The sequence below is a fragment of the Tarenaya hassleriana genome, unplaced genomic scaffold (genome assembly GCF_000463585.1).
Source record: "Tarenaya hassleriana unplaced genomic scaffold, ASM46358v1 Cleome23, whole genome shotgun sequence".
NCBI classification, from domain to species: Eukaryota; Viridiplantae; Streptophyta; class Magnoliopsida; order Brassicales; family Cleomaceae; genus Tarenaya; species Tarenaya hassleriana.
This window is the reverse complement of record NW_010965625.1, coordinates 1,575,648-1,592,703: the sequence shown is the minus strand read 5'-3', so window position 1 is coordinate 1,592,703 and position 17,056 is coordinate 1,575,648. Positions and strand designations below refer to the sequence as shown.

At 33.7% G+C, this 17,056-nt stretch overlaps 4 protein-coding genes across 5 annotated transcripts in view; all 4 read right to left on the bottom strand.

The window, feature by feature from the left end:
* Nucleotides 1-847, bottom strand: part of LOC104815278 — a 2,127-nt gene extending 1,280 nt beyond the window's left edge. The window contains exons 1-2 of the mRNA XM_010543618.2: nucleotides 611-847; nucleotides 413-520 (exon numbers count right to left, since the gene is read on the bottom strand). Of these exons, the coding sequence (XP_010541920.1) occupies nucleotides 413-520; nucleotides 611-736 (234 nt within the window). The 5' untranslated portion in view covers nucleotides 737-847. The remainder of the gene's footprint in view (nucleotides 1-412; nucleotides 521-610) is intronic.
* Nucleotides 848-1,855: 1,008 nt separating this feature from the next.
* Nucleotides 1,856-4,280, bottom strand: LOC104815277 (heme oxygenase 1, chloroplastic-like). Its single transcript, XM_010543617.2, has 4 exons — nucleotides 3,833-4,280; nucleotides 2,464-2,687; nucleotides 2,276-2,383; nucleotides 1,856-2,158 (listed from the first exon to the last, which is right to left on the bottom strand). The coding sequence occupies exons 1-4, from the start codon at nucleotides 4,278-4,280 to the stop codon at nucleotides 2,066-2,068; spliced, it is 873 nt and encodes a 290-aa protein (XP_010541919.1). The 3' UTR covers nucleotides 1,856-2,065.
* Nucleotides 4,281-5,768: 1,488 nt separating this feature from the next.
* LOC104815276 (SPX domain-containing protein 2) lies at nucleotides 5,769-9,105 on the bottom strand. 2 transcript variants are annotated; one of them, XR_772068.2, is made up of 4 exons: nucleotides 8,626-9,105; nucleotides 7,927-8,053; nucleotides 6,601-7,211; nucleotides 5,769-6,020 (listed from the first exon to the last, which is right to left on the bottom strand). XR_772068.2 is itself a non-coding variant. In XM_010543616.1 (3 exons), the coding sequence occupies exons 1-3, from the start codon at nucleotides 9,064-9,066 to the stop codon at nucleotides 6,739-6,741; spliced, it is 1,041 nt and encodes a 346-aa protein (XP_010541918.1). In that variant the 5' UTR covers nucleotides 9,067-9,105; the 3' UTR covers nucleotides 6,570-6,738. The 2 variants fall into 2 exon arrangements, 1 of the variants encoding a protein (XP_010541918.1); XM_010543616.1 differs by lacking the exon at nucleotides 5,769-6,020 and having other exon boundaries at nucleotides 6,570-7,211.
* A 4,922-nt stretch (nucleotides 9,106-14,027) lies between these two features.
* On the bottom strand, nucleotides 14,028-14,837 carry LOC104815428 (mitogen-activated protein kinase kinase kinase YODA-like). The gene has a single exon (XM_010543808.1). The coding sequence runs from the start codon at nucleotides 14,835-14,837 to the stop codon at nucleotides 14,028-14,030; it is 810 nt and encodes a 269-aa protein (XP_010542110.1).
* Between the last annotated feature and the right edge of the window lie 2,219 nt (nucleotides 14,838-17,056).

Here is a 17,056-nt window from a genome sequence, read left to right as displayed (position 1 = left end):
TCCCTACCAATCCCCCAATTCCGTTATCGTGGTTCTTATCTGCGTTGATTTCCGCGTCTTTGAGACCTAATCCAATTTCTTTGGATCTCAAAACGCAAGCATGATTTGTCAGAAAGTAAAAAACTTTGACTCGTCCCACTAACCGTTGTTTGATTTTCCAAAATGGGTTTGCGTTAAAATTCTGAAAAAAAATATGTTTGGCTGCCGAGAAAACACCAAGAAAAGTGAGGGAAAAGCCCTAGAGATTCCCGGAAGAACCAGAGTAGTAGCGTGTACAACAGAATCTATCCCAAGATCTAGAATATTCGATCGATGTCTTTTTCTTTTTTATCATCGAAAAGTTGTTCGTTTCAGATCCAGAACCCCAAAAAATCTTTTGAAAAAAAAAGGGGGAAATTTTTCAGAAACTGACCTCGTTGCCGTACGAATCACCGAAGGCGATACTGATCTTGTCTCTGGTATAAGACACAGAAGAACAGCTTGTCTTGATGATCACAGTGTATGAACAGCTCCCCGCATTCTGACCAAAACCCAGAAAACAAAAAAGACAAAATCATCAGACAACCTGAGCTGTCCTGTCGACTGGATTTTTCGATCTAAAACCTCGTACCTGCAAATCCGATTTAGGGACGAAAGATTCGATCGCCCGAGGTTTCGAAGCGATGACAGATCTGGCGAAGGAAGACGTGAATCCGAATAATGACAGGAGAAGCAGAAAAATGGTGAACCTCGGCATTTTGTTCACCAGAAACCGAGATTTTTTTTTTTTTTTTTAATTTGCAGAAGCAGAATTGGGTTGTATTGGTGGGTTTTGATGGGAAGAGGAAGAGGGGGAAGGTTGGGATTTTAGTTGGAGCATTTGGACAGCAAGTACTTCGAGACTTTAACATGAGGTTCACGTGGTTTAGGAATTAGGATGGATAGGTGCGGTCGTCTGGTTATTTCCGGTTCGGTATTCAAATGGTTCAGTCACGTTATTGTTAATCTTATAAAATGATACCAAATTCAAATAGAATATTAAACGGTTCGGTACGAAATGATATTGCTACATGATGACCAACCAAACTATAATATTTACACATGTATCGGTGAATAATTTAGATTTCAGTTGGATACTTCTCGGATTCGGTTCGATATTTGAATGGTTGAATTCGAAAAATGTTTATTCAGTTTTGTAAAAAATGTATTAAATTAGAATCAAACCAATTGTTATTCAGTTCAATTCGATCTGTTTCAATTTCGTTACGGATTGAATTGGAATAACAAGTTTTTGTCCAATCACCGTTGTTGCGTTTTGCAGTTTAAGGGTATTATTGTCATCTTACCACTTTTTTTTTGTCTCGACTCGTGGGATTGAACTAAACCATTTAATTTGCTCTATTTTTTATACTAATCCAAATATCCAGATTTTGAATAAAATTCCATAATGTATTAAAATTGGAATGTATAAAACGCAAACTAAATAATACCTAAATGTTTTTTTAGACTCGATTAGAAATAAGTTTTTTAAAAATCAAATCGAATTCAAAATAGATATAAAAAATCATTCAGAGAATAAATAATTTTTTAAATAAAAACCGAATCTAAATCATAAAATCGTATACTACGAAATACAGCAAGATGAGGGTACTGCAAGGTAACTGAATGCAATTAGGATTTTTCTAGATTCCGAAATGAGTGAAAAAAAAAAATTTATACGGTCGATCCCAAATATACTTTATATTCCGAAATAAATGGAAAAAAAGAACATACGACCGATCCCAAATGAATTTAGACATGAGGCGATGTTGTTGTTGTTGTGCATCTATACCACGACTGTGTAATTCTCTTATATCAATACACAAAAACATTCTTCTTTATATGGTATTAGAACCTTTGTTAAAATATGAAACAAAGGAAAGATCGCACAAGAAGCATCCACAACGTCAAAGAACAGGCTGAAGAAACGTGATTTAGCCATCAGAAGGATAATCTTGATGATAACGTAGAACTGTAGGTAGAAAGAAATATGAACAATGTCACAAGCTGTTACTGTATCAAGGATCGGATCGAACGCCGAGTTAAATTACGATAATATCAGTCGGAGAATCTCCCCGGAATGCTTAAACGATTTCTCGGTCTCCTCCAGACAATGGTTCTTCTCTTCTCTCGTCCATTCCTGCCATAACATGTGAGGCACTGTCTCGGGTTACATTGATATCCACAAAGCCCGCATTCCGTTCAACAAGTTAGATTTATAAAAAATGTTCAACGATGATGCGCTGAACGATATTACCTCGGCGACTTTGTTCAGTTTCTCCCTCACGTTCTGCAGCAGCTCAGAAAGATCGCCGTCCCATTTGTAGAACTCGAGTTCCTTGTTGTCGAGGATCTTCTCTGCAACCTGTGAAAATCGTAAATCTTCAGTAAAAAGGGTTCGCATTTAGCTGATTTTCGTAGCGAATGAGACGAGAAATTTTTTACTTTTCTCCCGATCATTCGGCCACCGGCACTGTGGGCAAAGTATGTGTTATAGAAGTGGCAGATGAATGCTTGAGGATCCTTCTCTGCTAACTCCTTCAAATACTCGGCATACGTTTTACCAGGAGCAGATGGTTCGGGAATCTCGTAGCCTTGTTCTTTGAACCACTCCAAATCTTTAGCCAATTTCTCTGACCTTTCCAATCCCGTGTTCTTGAACTCGGCATCTGGGGAAACAGGTCATACAAATATCACATAGATCCATATCATTCTGACGCATTCACATGAAAATAGATAGAGTGAAAAAGATCACAGAGATAAAGTGCCCCTCTCTGTAACACTTCTTTTGGATCCGGTTTTCATTTCCAATACATTTGGGAACCATAATATCGATTTTCAAACTTTCATATCCGTGATCTCTCTTTGATCTTGTCCAACGGCCCTCGCACTATCATCCATTATGAATATGAATGGCTTTATGTGGCATATATCACACCAAGAACTAAAGAAAAAGCGTTGGACTTTCCCGCAGAAAAACAAAACCGAAGCTAAGATTGATTGAATATTCAGTGCAAGTCAAGTTTAAATCTCAAAGTACGAGTAAACGCAAACCTTGCTGTTACTCAACATTAACCCTATACCAGAAGGAACCAACCCAGTCGAATGGTTGTATAGATTAGTAAGATTACCATAGAAGTCATTCTATTGAGTGTTTCTCAGTAGACATGTGGGGGAAACTAATCTAAAAAGAAGCTGGTTAAATCTTATAGCCTCCACAAACAGACAGCAAAGCCCATGAAGAGACCAATACTAAGACATAAGTGGAAATTTTACTCCAAGGAATGGTCGGGGAATGCTTGAATCCACCTAAGAAGAGGAATCCCACAACCTCAAAACTGATGACGGAAACCATATCCTAAAGAAGATGTCAATCCAAGAAACACGGCGTTGGAAACGAAAATCCTCGAAACAAAATGAACCAAACAGAAGCTAAGAAAAAGGAAGATTTAAGCAACCTAAAGATGATCATTCATATTGAGGTTTTCATCTATATGGAATAAGGGTAACATAATCAAGAGAATCCTCAACCCCTTGGAAGCTACTTCTCTATCTATCAGCACTCCCAGAAATTCCATCTCTAGCTCAGTGAAGAATCCATCTCAAAGCTAATCAAATTCATTATCTTTATCAAAAAGCCATGGATGTCACTGCTCCATTACCATGAATGAATCGCAACTAATGGATAATAAACTCCAAATGTCATATCAACAACTCATCAAAACCTTAACCAAACTATTTCCATGTTTCACTGCAGGAAAACGGGAAAAAAATGCAAACAAAATCCAGTAATCAAAAGATGATTGGTACTCACAGCTTGGAAAGGTGGCGTTGTCGATGATCCCTTCAAGCGTATCATATACCAACTTACTGTCCACAAGAAACCTCAAGTACCCCTCAATGGTGGGTTCCCATTTCTTCACCGATTGCTCCTCCGGCGATTTCGTTTCCTTCTCTCCTTCCTTCGCTTGCTCCTTCGTGTGTAGCTTCATCGCCACGAACCTCATCTCCTCCACAAACCCTTTTGCTTCGCCGGGATATCTCTTCTTCTGCTTCTCTGCCGCCGTCGTCGCCATCACCACAGTCGAATTCGCTGTTGCCGGAGCTTTTCTGTACATGGGCATCCTGAAATTCCCGATTTTAGCGCGAAGAAAAAGTGGGTTTGACGGCGAGAAGGTCGAGAAGAAGGAAAACCCCGGCTTTGAGAGTTCAGGATTCTTGAAAACGGACATGGATTGGGCAATCGGAGTTAAAGAAGCCATTGCTGATCCCCGAAGATTAAGCTACGGTTGTCAGAGAGGGCACAAATGTATTAGCGTGCGGGAAACAGGAGAGAGACAACCACTTGATTTGAGTTTTTCTTACAAAAAAGAAAAAGAAAAGAAATAAGCAGCACCAAAAATAAATATTTCGTATTTTCTTTAGATTTTTAATATTATTTATATTTCGGTTTAATTGTTCTTTATTCGATTTTTATAAAAAAAAAAAAAAGAGTATGGAATATACTTATTTACTTTCGTAGAAAAGATATCTCAACTTATAATACTTCATATTACTCCCAATCGTTTTAGATTTGTTCACGATTATTAATAAAATATACAAAAATTATATATATTAAAATATTTTTAATTAAAGATAAAATTATTATTTTTACTAAAATCATCTCAAATTAGTGATGGAAAAATGAATCAAATTTGCGAAATAGGTTGGTTCGTTTTTTATCAAGTTGGGTTAAAAAAATAAAAGATCAAATAAAAAAGAATCGAACGAGTCAGTTCGTAGTAAATCTGAACCCATTCGGACTAATTCGATCAGTTCGTGAGCTGGTAATAAAAAAATATTATGATTTTATATTTTAATTTTTTTACTTTTTCCCGTTTATATAGCAAATTAAAATTCATAATATATTGATGGTAATATATATTTTTTGTTATATTTTGATGTAGTTGGTATATGATATTTTTTATATTGGTTTGGTGATATATGATCAGATTTTTTGTTAATTTTTTTTATTTAGAAAATGTTTTATAGATTGTTATGTTAAATATTTTATGAAATGTTGAATGATTTTAAATTATTGTTATGTTGATTTTAAATTATTATTTTTATATAATTTTAAATTTTTTTTTGATAATTAGATAAAAAATATATTAACTAACAAAGTGGTTTAGAGTTCAGACAATTTGGTTTGGGCCATAATTTTTCTAGTTCGTAAGAAATGGATCGAATGAATTGAACCAAAAATCAGTTGGCTCGAGACGAATCCGGATCGATCGAGGCAGTCTGTTTTATATCACTATCTGAAATTTTAAAATAAAATCTAATTAATAACAAAAAATATTTTGTATATTAAAAAGGGAGAGTAATCAAGGCGATTCAGTCGGTCCAACGGATTCGCCTTATCGTTTATTAATAATATGGCTGATGACGTGTCACCGTGGATCAAACATCGACTTGCCATGTTTGATTTTGGCCGTCACGTCATCTCCCAAGGATAAAACTCAAAGGATATAATATAGGAGTATATATATTTTTGTGGGATAATATCATACTTTGAAATTTAGTAGCCAAAATAAAGTTTAGATATTAATTATTGTAAAAATTGACAAATCCATTTTTTTTTCTAAGAAATCTGTCTCTCGTAAACATCGCTTCATTTGATCATTTTCTTATAGGGGGACAAATTATTGATTTTGGTGCTATAAAAAATATTATCCTTTTTATAGTTTCCATATATAGTCGTGGGTCCTTCTTGTGCTTAGCGCCCATACTCGATTAAGGAGTAAGCCATATGGGCGGTCCGTTCGCGCTGCCAAAACCTATATTTTTTTTTTTTGATACATTGGAACCCGTGATTACCTACCGTTACAAACGGAGACGAACTGACCATCACCCACCCTTAACAGTCTCCCACCGAACCTGACCATCAGGCGCGCCTAACGTTCGGGCCGTAGTTGGGCTTAGGCGCCTGCAGATCAAACCCCAAACTCATACACACGAGTCTGCAATACATGCGTAGGAGATAAATCAGCTCATTATAATAGACTGACAAACGAGCAGGTAAGGGAGACGGCAGGGTTCGATCTTCCACCTCAAGAAATTGCCCCATGCTCTCAACCAGGTGACCTGGCTCCCATCCATTTAGTTTTAGGAAGTAAATCAACCTATGTTTATTAATGAATATTGTGCTTTTATCATACGACTTTTATTATGCACTGCAAAACAAATACTCCCTCTTTTACTTTTCAACACGCAGAAAAATAAAATTTTATTTTTCAACACGATGTCTTTATTTTTTCTCTTATACAATATTGTAATTATCTATTATTAATAAAAGATAATTTTAGAAAAAAAAAATATCAAAACGTCGTTTATTTTAAAACAAAAAAAATGACTCCAAAACTAAATGGAGGGATTATTAAATAGTGAAGTTTACAAAAATAAGGGTTTCTCGTACAAAGTACTGCTATGTTAAGATATATATATTTTTCCGAAATTACTTTTGCCATATAAAGGTTGAATTATTTATAAATGAATATAAATCTAAAATATTAAAAAAAAAAATCAGCTTTTAAGAAATACCTGAATCTGTTTTTTTTTTTAGCTGAAGAGAGAGTTCACTTGGTGATGATATACGATTCAGTAAAACATCATTTAACACCTGTGAGCGGTACATACGATAAAACCGCGTCTTGCTACGTAAGAAGAACTCTCTATCACTCATTTGGCTGCTTGTTCGAGGACGGGAACTTTCTTCTTCCATGAATCATCTTCTAAACCACTCGCCTGCAATGGCGGCAATGAGAAGACGCTAACGGTGGAGCTGCCACTGCGGATTTCCTTTAATACCCTCAACGCCGATACCGCACCCTTCATGTACAAGCTCTCCATGTACTCGATCTCCGAGAGCTCTTTGGGGATTCGTTTAAGGTTATCATTTGTTGCCTTGACCATCCCTGAAGTTGTTGGCTCTTCTTCTTCTTCTACCTCTTCTCCATCCCAGTTCCTAGCCTCATCAGGTAAAAAGCTCCCGGTGGAAGGGAAGAGGTATTCGAGCATGGCCTCGCATTCTTTGATAAATTTGTTGAGGAGGTCGGTGGTGAAGAATGGCTGTTGAAGAACCCTCTGGATGAAGGGCAACCGGACCAGAGCCCCGGTTCTCTTGTCATACTTCTTGAGAATCTTAACTAGCCCTGCAAACCAAGCAGCTTACGTTAACCAAAATAAAGCAAAACGACCGTTCCATGAAAATAAATCCAAGGTAATGCAAGACCCGAGTTCAATACGGTCAAGGAATAAGCATAAAGGTACTTCAAAAGCAGAGGAACATACAACAAGTGGCCGAATACACAAAGTAGAGCATATTCCTTACAAGGGGGGCGTTAAAATTAACCAACGAATAAACAAAGCAATCGAGAATTCGATTCTCTCCATGACAGAGGATTTTGATCCATAGAAAATTTGGTTGGAGGGAAAGTTCCCGGATGCATCATGAAGCTTACCAGGATAAACACGGCCACCATCGGAAATGGAACACCAATATTAGTTTCAAATATTCCTCGTATCTATAGACAAGCTGTTTTGACATAACAAGTAATAGACTAACGCCAAGGCAACTGAAATAGATGAGCGGAAAGCAGAGTAAGTTCCTACTGATTGCTGGCAAAATCTTAAAAGATCGTCCATTGAAAGAGTTTTTTCTTCTCACTAACACATCTTATAGATCCAGACACAGGGTATGCTACAAAAATAGACTTGGCGAAAGGGTTTGGCATCTAGAATCTATTCTATTTTCAATGAGATGAAAGCGCATTAGACTATTTAAGTTCAGGCGTAAGCTTATTGTTAACGTCCTGTTTTGTAACAAGAACATTAAACACTCCATGTGTCGAGAGAGAGAGAACTCACCAGTATAGTTCAGAGCACTATAGTTCAACAACAGGACCATTTCTCCATGGAAATCCACAATCTCTTTCTTGATCTTGATCAACTCCTCGTCCGAGTCCTTCGCCTTCACCACATGATCTTTCAATTCCTGCAATGACCAAAATCAAAATCAAAATCCAAGCTCCAAATCCAGCATGTTATGTCTAAAAATTGCATTGTTCTACGCAAAATTCCAAACATTCCTAAATTCGAAAGAGAATTTAAATCAGCTGACTGACCACAGTTGATAGAAAATTCTCTAGATATGTCACAATCTCACAGGAATGGCCGAACAAGTAACAACTTTGTTCAAGAATTTCATTTGTCAAGTTCTTGATCAAACCAGTTCAGTTGGGTAAGCATTAATTCCATGGATGTGGATACCCATCATGTAAGCTCCCAGAAAAATCTTCGGATTCAAAAGAATTGACAATTTGAGCATCGGACTCATCAATTATCGCATGCAAAATTACTACGAAGTCTTGCAAGAAAACAAACGGCAATCCAACAGTATAAGTTATTCCATTGGTTTTTCAATAACTATTCCAAGGGGACAGATCGAAAAAGACTATGGATCTCTAATCTATATCGATGAGCAATATCAATACTGAGATTTTGTTCAGTTTCCGAGGAAATTTCATGGAGACAGAAAACTTTCCCAAACATGATCAATTTCATTACCTTCAATCTGATGATGTACTCTTCCTCTTTCTCGACAAAGAACGAGTTGAATTTCTCAAGCTCGTCCTCGAGAAGCCGAATGAAATCCGTCACCTCCTTCGTCATCCAGTCCCCGGCGGCGTCCACAGAACGATCTCCTTCCCCGGGATTCGACTCCGCCGATCTCAGCCGTTTATTCGGCCGATTCTCCCCGCCGTTGGGCTCCATGAGTTTCAGCTTCTTCTTAAGCTCCTTGTAAGAGAGAAAGTTGTCTCGCCATTCAGGCAACGTCTCCTCGATCTGGTTGCTGAGGCTCTTACCGAATTTCATGGCAATTCCTTCTTCGTCTGGTTTCCCTTGTGATCTCTGTGTTTGGGTCTGTTTGGTTGCCGAGAAATGGAAAAAGCGAAGAGCGAAACGAGAAATCGAGAGATTTGGTGGAGGAAGACGGGTGATGTTCATGTATCGTAAATTGTAGAATATTCCTTGCTTTTTTGGAGCATATTCATTTTTTTTTTTTGCATATATTTCTATTTATTTTTCTAATTTTTAGTAAAGTTTTATTTTCCTTTATTTGAATTTGATATAATATGCATAAAGAAATATATAGGCAGATTTATCTTTCTATTTCTCCTTTAGTAATCTTTATAAAAAAAAATGGTATCATTCCTTTAGATATTTTATATGTATGGCCAATACCAACTACTTTACTGTAATTCAATGATAAATTTAAAAAACACACAAATATTCCGTGGTATTTAGTTTTTATAGCTCATTAGTTGTTTCAGAAAATCTATTAATTCTATTATTGGTTTAATACATTTTCATTATATAATTCTTATTATCCATATAATTTCTAACAAACTTTCTGTCGGACTACATATAGCGAAATTTAATGTATAATAATTCTTTAAAAATCGGAAATTTTTAAAAATCTTTAACCTGGATTTATCTGTTACTTTCACGATCCATGAATGACTTAATCTTCTTGAGAAAATATACACGATATTTCTCTGGGAAATTTATTATCTCTAAATTCAATACATTTTTTTTTTGAAAAATTTAAAAATATAAAACCAAATATTAGTTTTTAAATATATCGCCACGTGGCGGCCTCGTTATTTTATTACAATTTTTTTCTTTGAAACTTTTATTACAAGGTTTATATCATTGGAGATTCCTTGCAAAGGGAATCTTGTAATAATATTCTGAGGAAGAAGCTTAGACTGTTTGCTATTTAAAGAGTTTAAAATTATATTTTAATACCTATAACGATATTCAATATTTATAATAATACGATAAAAATAACATGCGACAGATATTGCATTAGTCAAAGATATCATAATAGATGTTTTACACTAAATTTATTAGATAAGGATACCGACAAAGATGTCAAATTTATATTTTATTTGACGAAGATATATTGTATATAAAGAATTAAAGATACCCATTAAAGATAACTGAAATAAAATATTACATCAATTTGAATTTGAACATGATTGAATAAGATTTTAAATTTCATTTTCATCATTTAATTTTTATTTAATATTCAAAATGATATAATAAAAATTATATATTTTTTACCATCATTAAAATTTTATTGGTATACAAATTGTCAAATTGAGTATAATTACAGTCAAAACTATTCCAATTGTATGATAATACCAATTAGGGTTATAAAATGGATGGATCAGGCTTGATTCGGGGTTTGAAATTTCACAAGTCGGGCTAGTTTATACCATAGCCCATTTAACATTTGTAATACCAATATCCATCATATATTTGTATTAACATTTTAAAAAAAATAACAGATCTAGTACTTGATATATGATCCTCGAATATATAGTAAATATCTTTTGTTCATTATATCTTTTAGTGACTTTGAATTTTAAAATCAACGGATTCAATAATTTTATAAACTAAGCAAATATATTCTTAATATATTTGAAAAGGGTTTATGATGTGATAAAAATATAGAAATATAAATAGGCATTTTCACTACATTAGATCATCAAACATTTTTTATATATTTCATACTTTACCGAATAAAATGGGTATTCAAACTATATACAATGTTATCATTCTTTGAATATCATATTTAAGCATCTATTTCCAATTTTAAAATCATATCGATAAACATTCTTGTTCTTCAAAGCATAAAGACAAAAGTAGATTCATCATATCTGTAAGAAAGTATATCAATTTAATTTCCGGTGTTTTATTGTGATTGCAAAATCTTAAAATAAGGTAAAACATGACATTGAATTGATACAACATGTTATGTTATATTTTAGATATCATACTATAAAATTATTAGATAGTTGAACACAAAACATTTTAAGGGTAGTCCCTAAAAAACGTTTTTTTTAATGATTAATTTAGAAAATTAGTTAATTATAGACTATGATATAAAATATGAATTATAGATTCCAACATCAAAAAATGAAAGCAAAATTAAACAAAACTATATCGGATGATATTTTTCTTCTCTGAAAGAACAAAATTATTTTTGAAGGTCTATTAAAAAAATGAGTTGTAAATATATTTGTTTTTAAAAAAAATGATAAATTGAGCCGATTCATCGGCTAAAAAAGAAGTAAGCTCGAGTTGGGCTGATGAGTCGGATCGGAAACAGTTAGTCCACAAGGTCCGTTACCTATTTAGCTGAAAGGTTTATACCATTGGAGATTCCTTCATGGGAATCTTGTAATAATATTCTGCGGATATTCCTTTCTTTCAAAACAATGTTGGAGTTTGAATCTTAGTCAGTATAACAATTCGAATTATAATAATTCGTGGTAATATGTTACGAATTACGACGGATCATAATATTATTATGAAAGTGACATACGACAGAAGTTTACAATTGTTGTAAAAAAAAATAATATAATTTTTGTATTATTCTAACAAAAATATTATAATACTATATATTATATGCCAATTTTTTTTTGTTTTATAAAAATACTTAAATGATGAAAATATTTTAAATCCTTTTTAAATTTAAAGTTTTTATTATTAAATGATAGATTGATATAATCAATCTCGAATTTTTGGTTAATAAATTCAGTATTCCTAACAAATAGTTTCAATACACTTTTTAAACCACTATACAAGTTATATATTATATCTTATACATTTTTAAAATATATAATAATATTTTAAAAAATATATTATAATATTTTCTAAATATTAAAAATCAATATGTTAGGGAAAAAAAAGGTGTACTTAGCCTTCATATCTTACTTCAATCATTAAAGTAGAGGCCTATATTATACACGATGCTCATAGCATTCAAGAATTTATAATTATACCATATAAATAATAGTGTTGAGTCTTTAAAATGAAAAGGTGTATTTAGACATGATCAACAAAAAAAAAAGCACGAAACATATTAAAATGTTGGACTGTTTCTAAATCATGCTGCTTTCATTTGTAATATACTGATATAAATAATACATAAAAACATACATAAATCCCGATCAAATTATTTTACATTTTATTTTAGATCGATTATTTACATGTAAACATAAAAAAATATGATATCAAGTTTTAAAAATAAGAAAAAAAAGTATTGATTATTTCGAATGTTTTTTTTTTCTTTGTCTGCTCTCTCAAAAACTTTTTTAGGGTGATTAATTAATTATTGAAATTACAAGGAAAAATAGAAAAAAAGAAAAATCTGGCTTGAGAATGGCATTAGCCGAGTCGAGAGCCTCTTTAGGATGATTTTTCGAATATTCCTTTCGGGGACGCATCTTCAAATGGGCCGGGCCCAATAGTTTAGGGTCATGTTTCATAGATCCGGACTAAGTCGGCCCACGGTTGGAATGCGTTTAACTATATTTCTTATTCAATTTTTTTTGAACTTTTTATTCAATATTTTGTATCTTTTTCAATAATATTTAACAGTATATTTAGTTACTGAAATAAACTGAAAAATATTTTGTAGAAAAAGAAATTGCATGATATTTGTAATTAAAATTGTATTGCAACGTGACAAAAGAGTTTTACCAAAAAAAAAACGTGACAAAAGAACATACAATTCATGAGTACAAAAAAATTCTCAACGTGAACAATTTTTTTTTTAAATATCTGTATCCAAAGATTTGATTCGAGTATTTCGGATAACACGTCGTTTTCTTAGTTAATATCACACTAATCTTGTCGTATTTTAAATTTAATATGCACTAGTTAATAACCCATGCATGGTACGATATAGACTGAAAATAGAAATACAAATTTTAAATAATTATATTAATAGTTTTAAATTTTAATATGATATACTGTATTATAACCGTAAACGGTTGTAATTTTCGATTGTTACGAGCAATCGAAAAACCGACTGGTTGACAGAATCCCTCCAAATCTTCTGGAAACTTCTTCACCGGGCTTTTTTTTTTGTTAACCGGGAGGTTTAACTGGGTCTTCGGTCCAACCTACATCTCTCTGGACCCGGAAGCAGCCTTTAGAGTGACCGCCGAGAGGGGCCCTACGAGCCACATCCCCTCAGACGATAAATATACCCCTTCCTCTCCATCAGCTGGATTCGAACGGTGGACGGAGCCCTTCGAACCACACCCTTTCAACCACTCGCTCACTAATGGGTTCTTCACCGGGCTTTTCTCCGGATCATATCATATATATCATATATATCATGGTTGGTTCATGTCATACAAGTTTTGTAACTTTGCCACCACAAGCATATAGTAGTAATATATATATATATATTCCCTTCTTATTATAAAGTTCTGATTTAATGTTGTTTTATAAAACACATTCCATCAATACAATAACGTCAGATTTTAAATTCTATTTTAATCTTATTCGATCAATACAATCTTGGAACAATAAGAAAAAGGAATTAACCAACAATAAAATAAGATAAGCTTTGGAGAAGTGATTATCATCTCCAAATCATATCGCCACTCGCTTAATATAAGCACGTGTAGTGTATACCTAAAATCTGGTTACTTGAGCCGCAAGCTTCGCGGAAGAATCAAAGCGGCATTCAAAGAATCTGTTATATTGCGGCGAAGAAGACATTGAGTTCATCCAAATCACAACTCGTTTCATATATATCGCAGTATCATATACTTTTCCAAAATATTTTATGAGAGAGCAAACGCAGCCTCTGTCTTATTGGTTGTATTGTAATATACTACGTACTCTCATCAACACTGGATCCTTTCTCATTTTATTTTGGGCGGATGTTATTTAATTTAATAATAATCAGAGATATATACTCGTGTATAATATACGAAGTCTCTGAACCCTAGCAAGTAACGAACTGACGCAAACCACATCGAACAAGCTCGATTGGTCGTTTACAAAATAAACCCTAAACGTTTGTCTTTTTTTTGCCGATGGAATCCTTCACGATTCTTCGCATCTTCTACGGCCATGTTCCATACGAAAGATCCTATCTATCGCGTGAGAAATGTGTGTCTCATGAGCGACTCGGCGTTCCACCGCTCGGACGGATTCACCTTCATACATCTGCTGACGAAGTCCTTGGCATCATCCGAAATATCTTCCGGCACGGTCCGAAAGAAGCAACTGGCACCGAACATCTCGAGAACCATGCAACCTAAAGACCATATGTCCAAAGCGGATGAGATCCGAGACCCAGGTCCTATCGACTCGGGCGGCATATACAGAAGCGTTCCGGGGCAGATCCTGTTATCCGTCAGGAAACCGTCTTCGTGAGGCTCCTTGGCCGTGCCGAAATCGGAAATCTTCAGCTCGCATATCTCTCCCACTGCTTTGGATGGAAACGCGAGAATGTTGGTGGGCTTCAGGTCGCAATGCACGTAGCCTTCTGTATGAAGAGCAATCAGTCCACGAAGAATCATGCGCGTGAAACACTTGACGTGTTTCTCACGTAATCTGCCGCCGTTCTCCTTGATGATGTCGGAGAGTGTCCCCTTGGACGCGTACTCGAGATAGATGCTGCATGCTGGGACGTCGTCGATGGTTTCGGTGTAGACGAAAGGGGTTGCGGGCTTGACGATGTTTGGAACGTTGAAGTGGCATAAGATCCTTATTTCTCTGCGGATACTCTCGGCTTTGCTCATCGGTGACGTCTTCTTCGCCAGGTATTGCTCGGTCTCGCTTGGAAAAATGGAGCTGAACTTCACCAGCGTGACATAGCCATATCCTCCTTGCCCGAGAGAACGGACCGGCTCCTCGTTGTTCGACCAGTACGACGTAGATGCTGCACGAAGTGTCGTCATGGATTTGAGATGTGAGATTGTGTATTGCTTTTTGGTGAAGGGGAGAGGGGGGGGGGCTCGTGCTTATATAGGGTTTTTTTACAGTTTCCTTTAATCATTAGGAAATCATTTCTACAAATCTGATAGGGATGAAGGATTTGGTGAAGCATTCCTCTTTGTCTCATAAACCGTTTTTTTTTTTCTTGTAAAACATCGGAGATTTTGATAATTTATCTTAAATTGTAGTCAACGCGGAATCTCATTAGAAATAATCCTTTGTTATTAGAGAATTTTTAAGGTGTAGTTCATTTAAACACATCATAGATGCGGTCCAAAATCAGATATTGATTCAACAATATCTAAAAAGGGATCTGTGCAATCCCAATTATACTTCATGATATTTTCCTTGGTTTTGCATGTGTGAACAGATAATCGAAGAGATAAATCTCTTTGTTTGCTCTGGGTAAATCAGATATTGATTTGTTTTCACTGGTTTAAAATATATCATTCACATGCAATACAAATATTTTTTGGTATATATTCTAATTATTTAACTCTAGTACTGGTTTTTTATGTAAATGTGATTATTTAATGAAAATATATATTTTCCTAATTAATATTTACGTTTTCTTTTTTTGTTACTCAAATTTTCGATGATTTTTTTTTTCCAGAAATTGGGTTGTTATGAAATAGAAAAGAAGAAAAATTTACTATGGGGGTTAATAAATAATAGAACGGGATTTGGATGGACATTCATCGGTATTTTGTGATGTTTTGTTGCAAACCGCAAAAGCAGATTGAACGCGAACGCGAACGCGAACGCATCTTTAAACTATATATATATATATATAAAGATAAACAGAATATCAGAATTTTTCAAAAGGTTATAATATGGTTCGAACATCTTTCTTTTTTTTTTTCCTTTGACTAAGATATTTTTTCTTTACTATGGCTAAGTCAAAAACCATATTATTGACAGATTATACAACAAACTGCTATGTAATTCCAAAAGGACGACGAAACATTTATACCAAAAAAGGAAAGAGCATAAAAGATTGACTAAACGATGTACGATTACAAAATTCCTATGTCTAACCACTCCATAATAATATCCAAATTAAAATAGGAGATTCTAAGAGAGAAAAAAGAGAATGAAACGAACCTTTTAAGTATACATGTGTTATATATACATATATATACCCACACATTCATACACACACATATATATATATATATGCTTATACAATGGTGGATCCAGGAATATTTTTATATGGGGCAATAACAATAATATAAAATAAACAAAGAATTATAAAAAAATTTATGGGGGCATTATTTAAAATTTTATTAAGATGACAAGTACTTTTCATTTTTTTAGGATCATAATAAGACTAATTTGATTTTTTTTAAATGACAATGGGTCATTTGATCCTTTCCTAATATATGGGTCCACTCTTGCGCATATATATACAAGTATAACCATGTATATATATGTGTATATAGATATTACGTATATATATGAATGTGTGTGTATATATATATGTGTATATATTTTTTCTTTTTAATTATTTTTTATTTTTTAAATAAGAAAATGACATGATTATTATATATATATACGAACGTATATGTATATATGCATGTATATATGTATATGGATACGTATGTATATATATAATTGTTTTTTAGTTATTTAATATTACTTATTTTTTAAATAAAAAATGACATGACTTTTTATTTATCCATGTGGAAAGTGACGTATTAACTGATCAAAGGACGAACTTGACACGTAAATTTTCGGAATTACATATCAACTCTCATATTTAAAAATGATATCGGTCAAAGTTCGGAACTCAGACATGATAATGAAGTTGCAGTTTTATTTGTCAGAAACCAAAGTCCAAATTTTTATGTCAAAATTGAAAATTTCAAGTTTATTTATGTGATTATATATGTATATAAACCCATCAAATCTTGAAATGTATACTCCAAATAAATTATTAACCGTTTTGAGTTCTATTAGAACCTAGATATGGTAAGTCTCACTTTTATTTGAGATTTTAACTCTTATAGTTGATAGTATATGAGACGATAATATATATGTCGTGTCGAGAACCTAAATTAACTCTTTCATCATATAGATGAAGAGTTCAAAATGAACTTTGAAGGATCATGTAAAATAAATAATATGGTGATAAGGATAATAAAAAATAAATTTAACAAAATATAGATAGAACTAAGTGAAA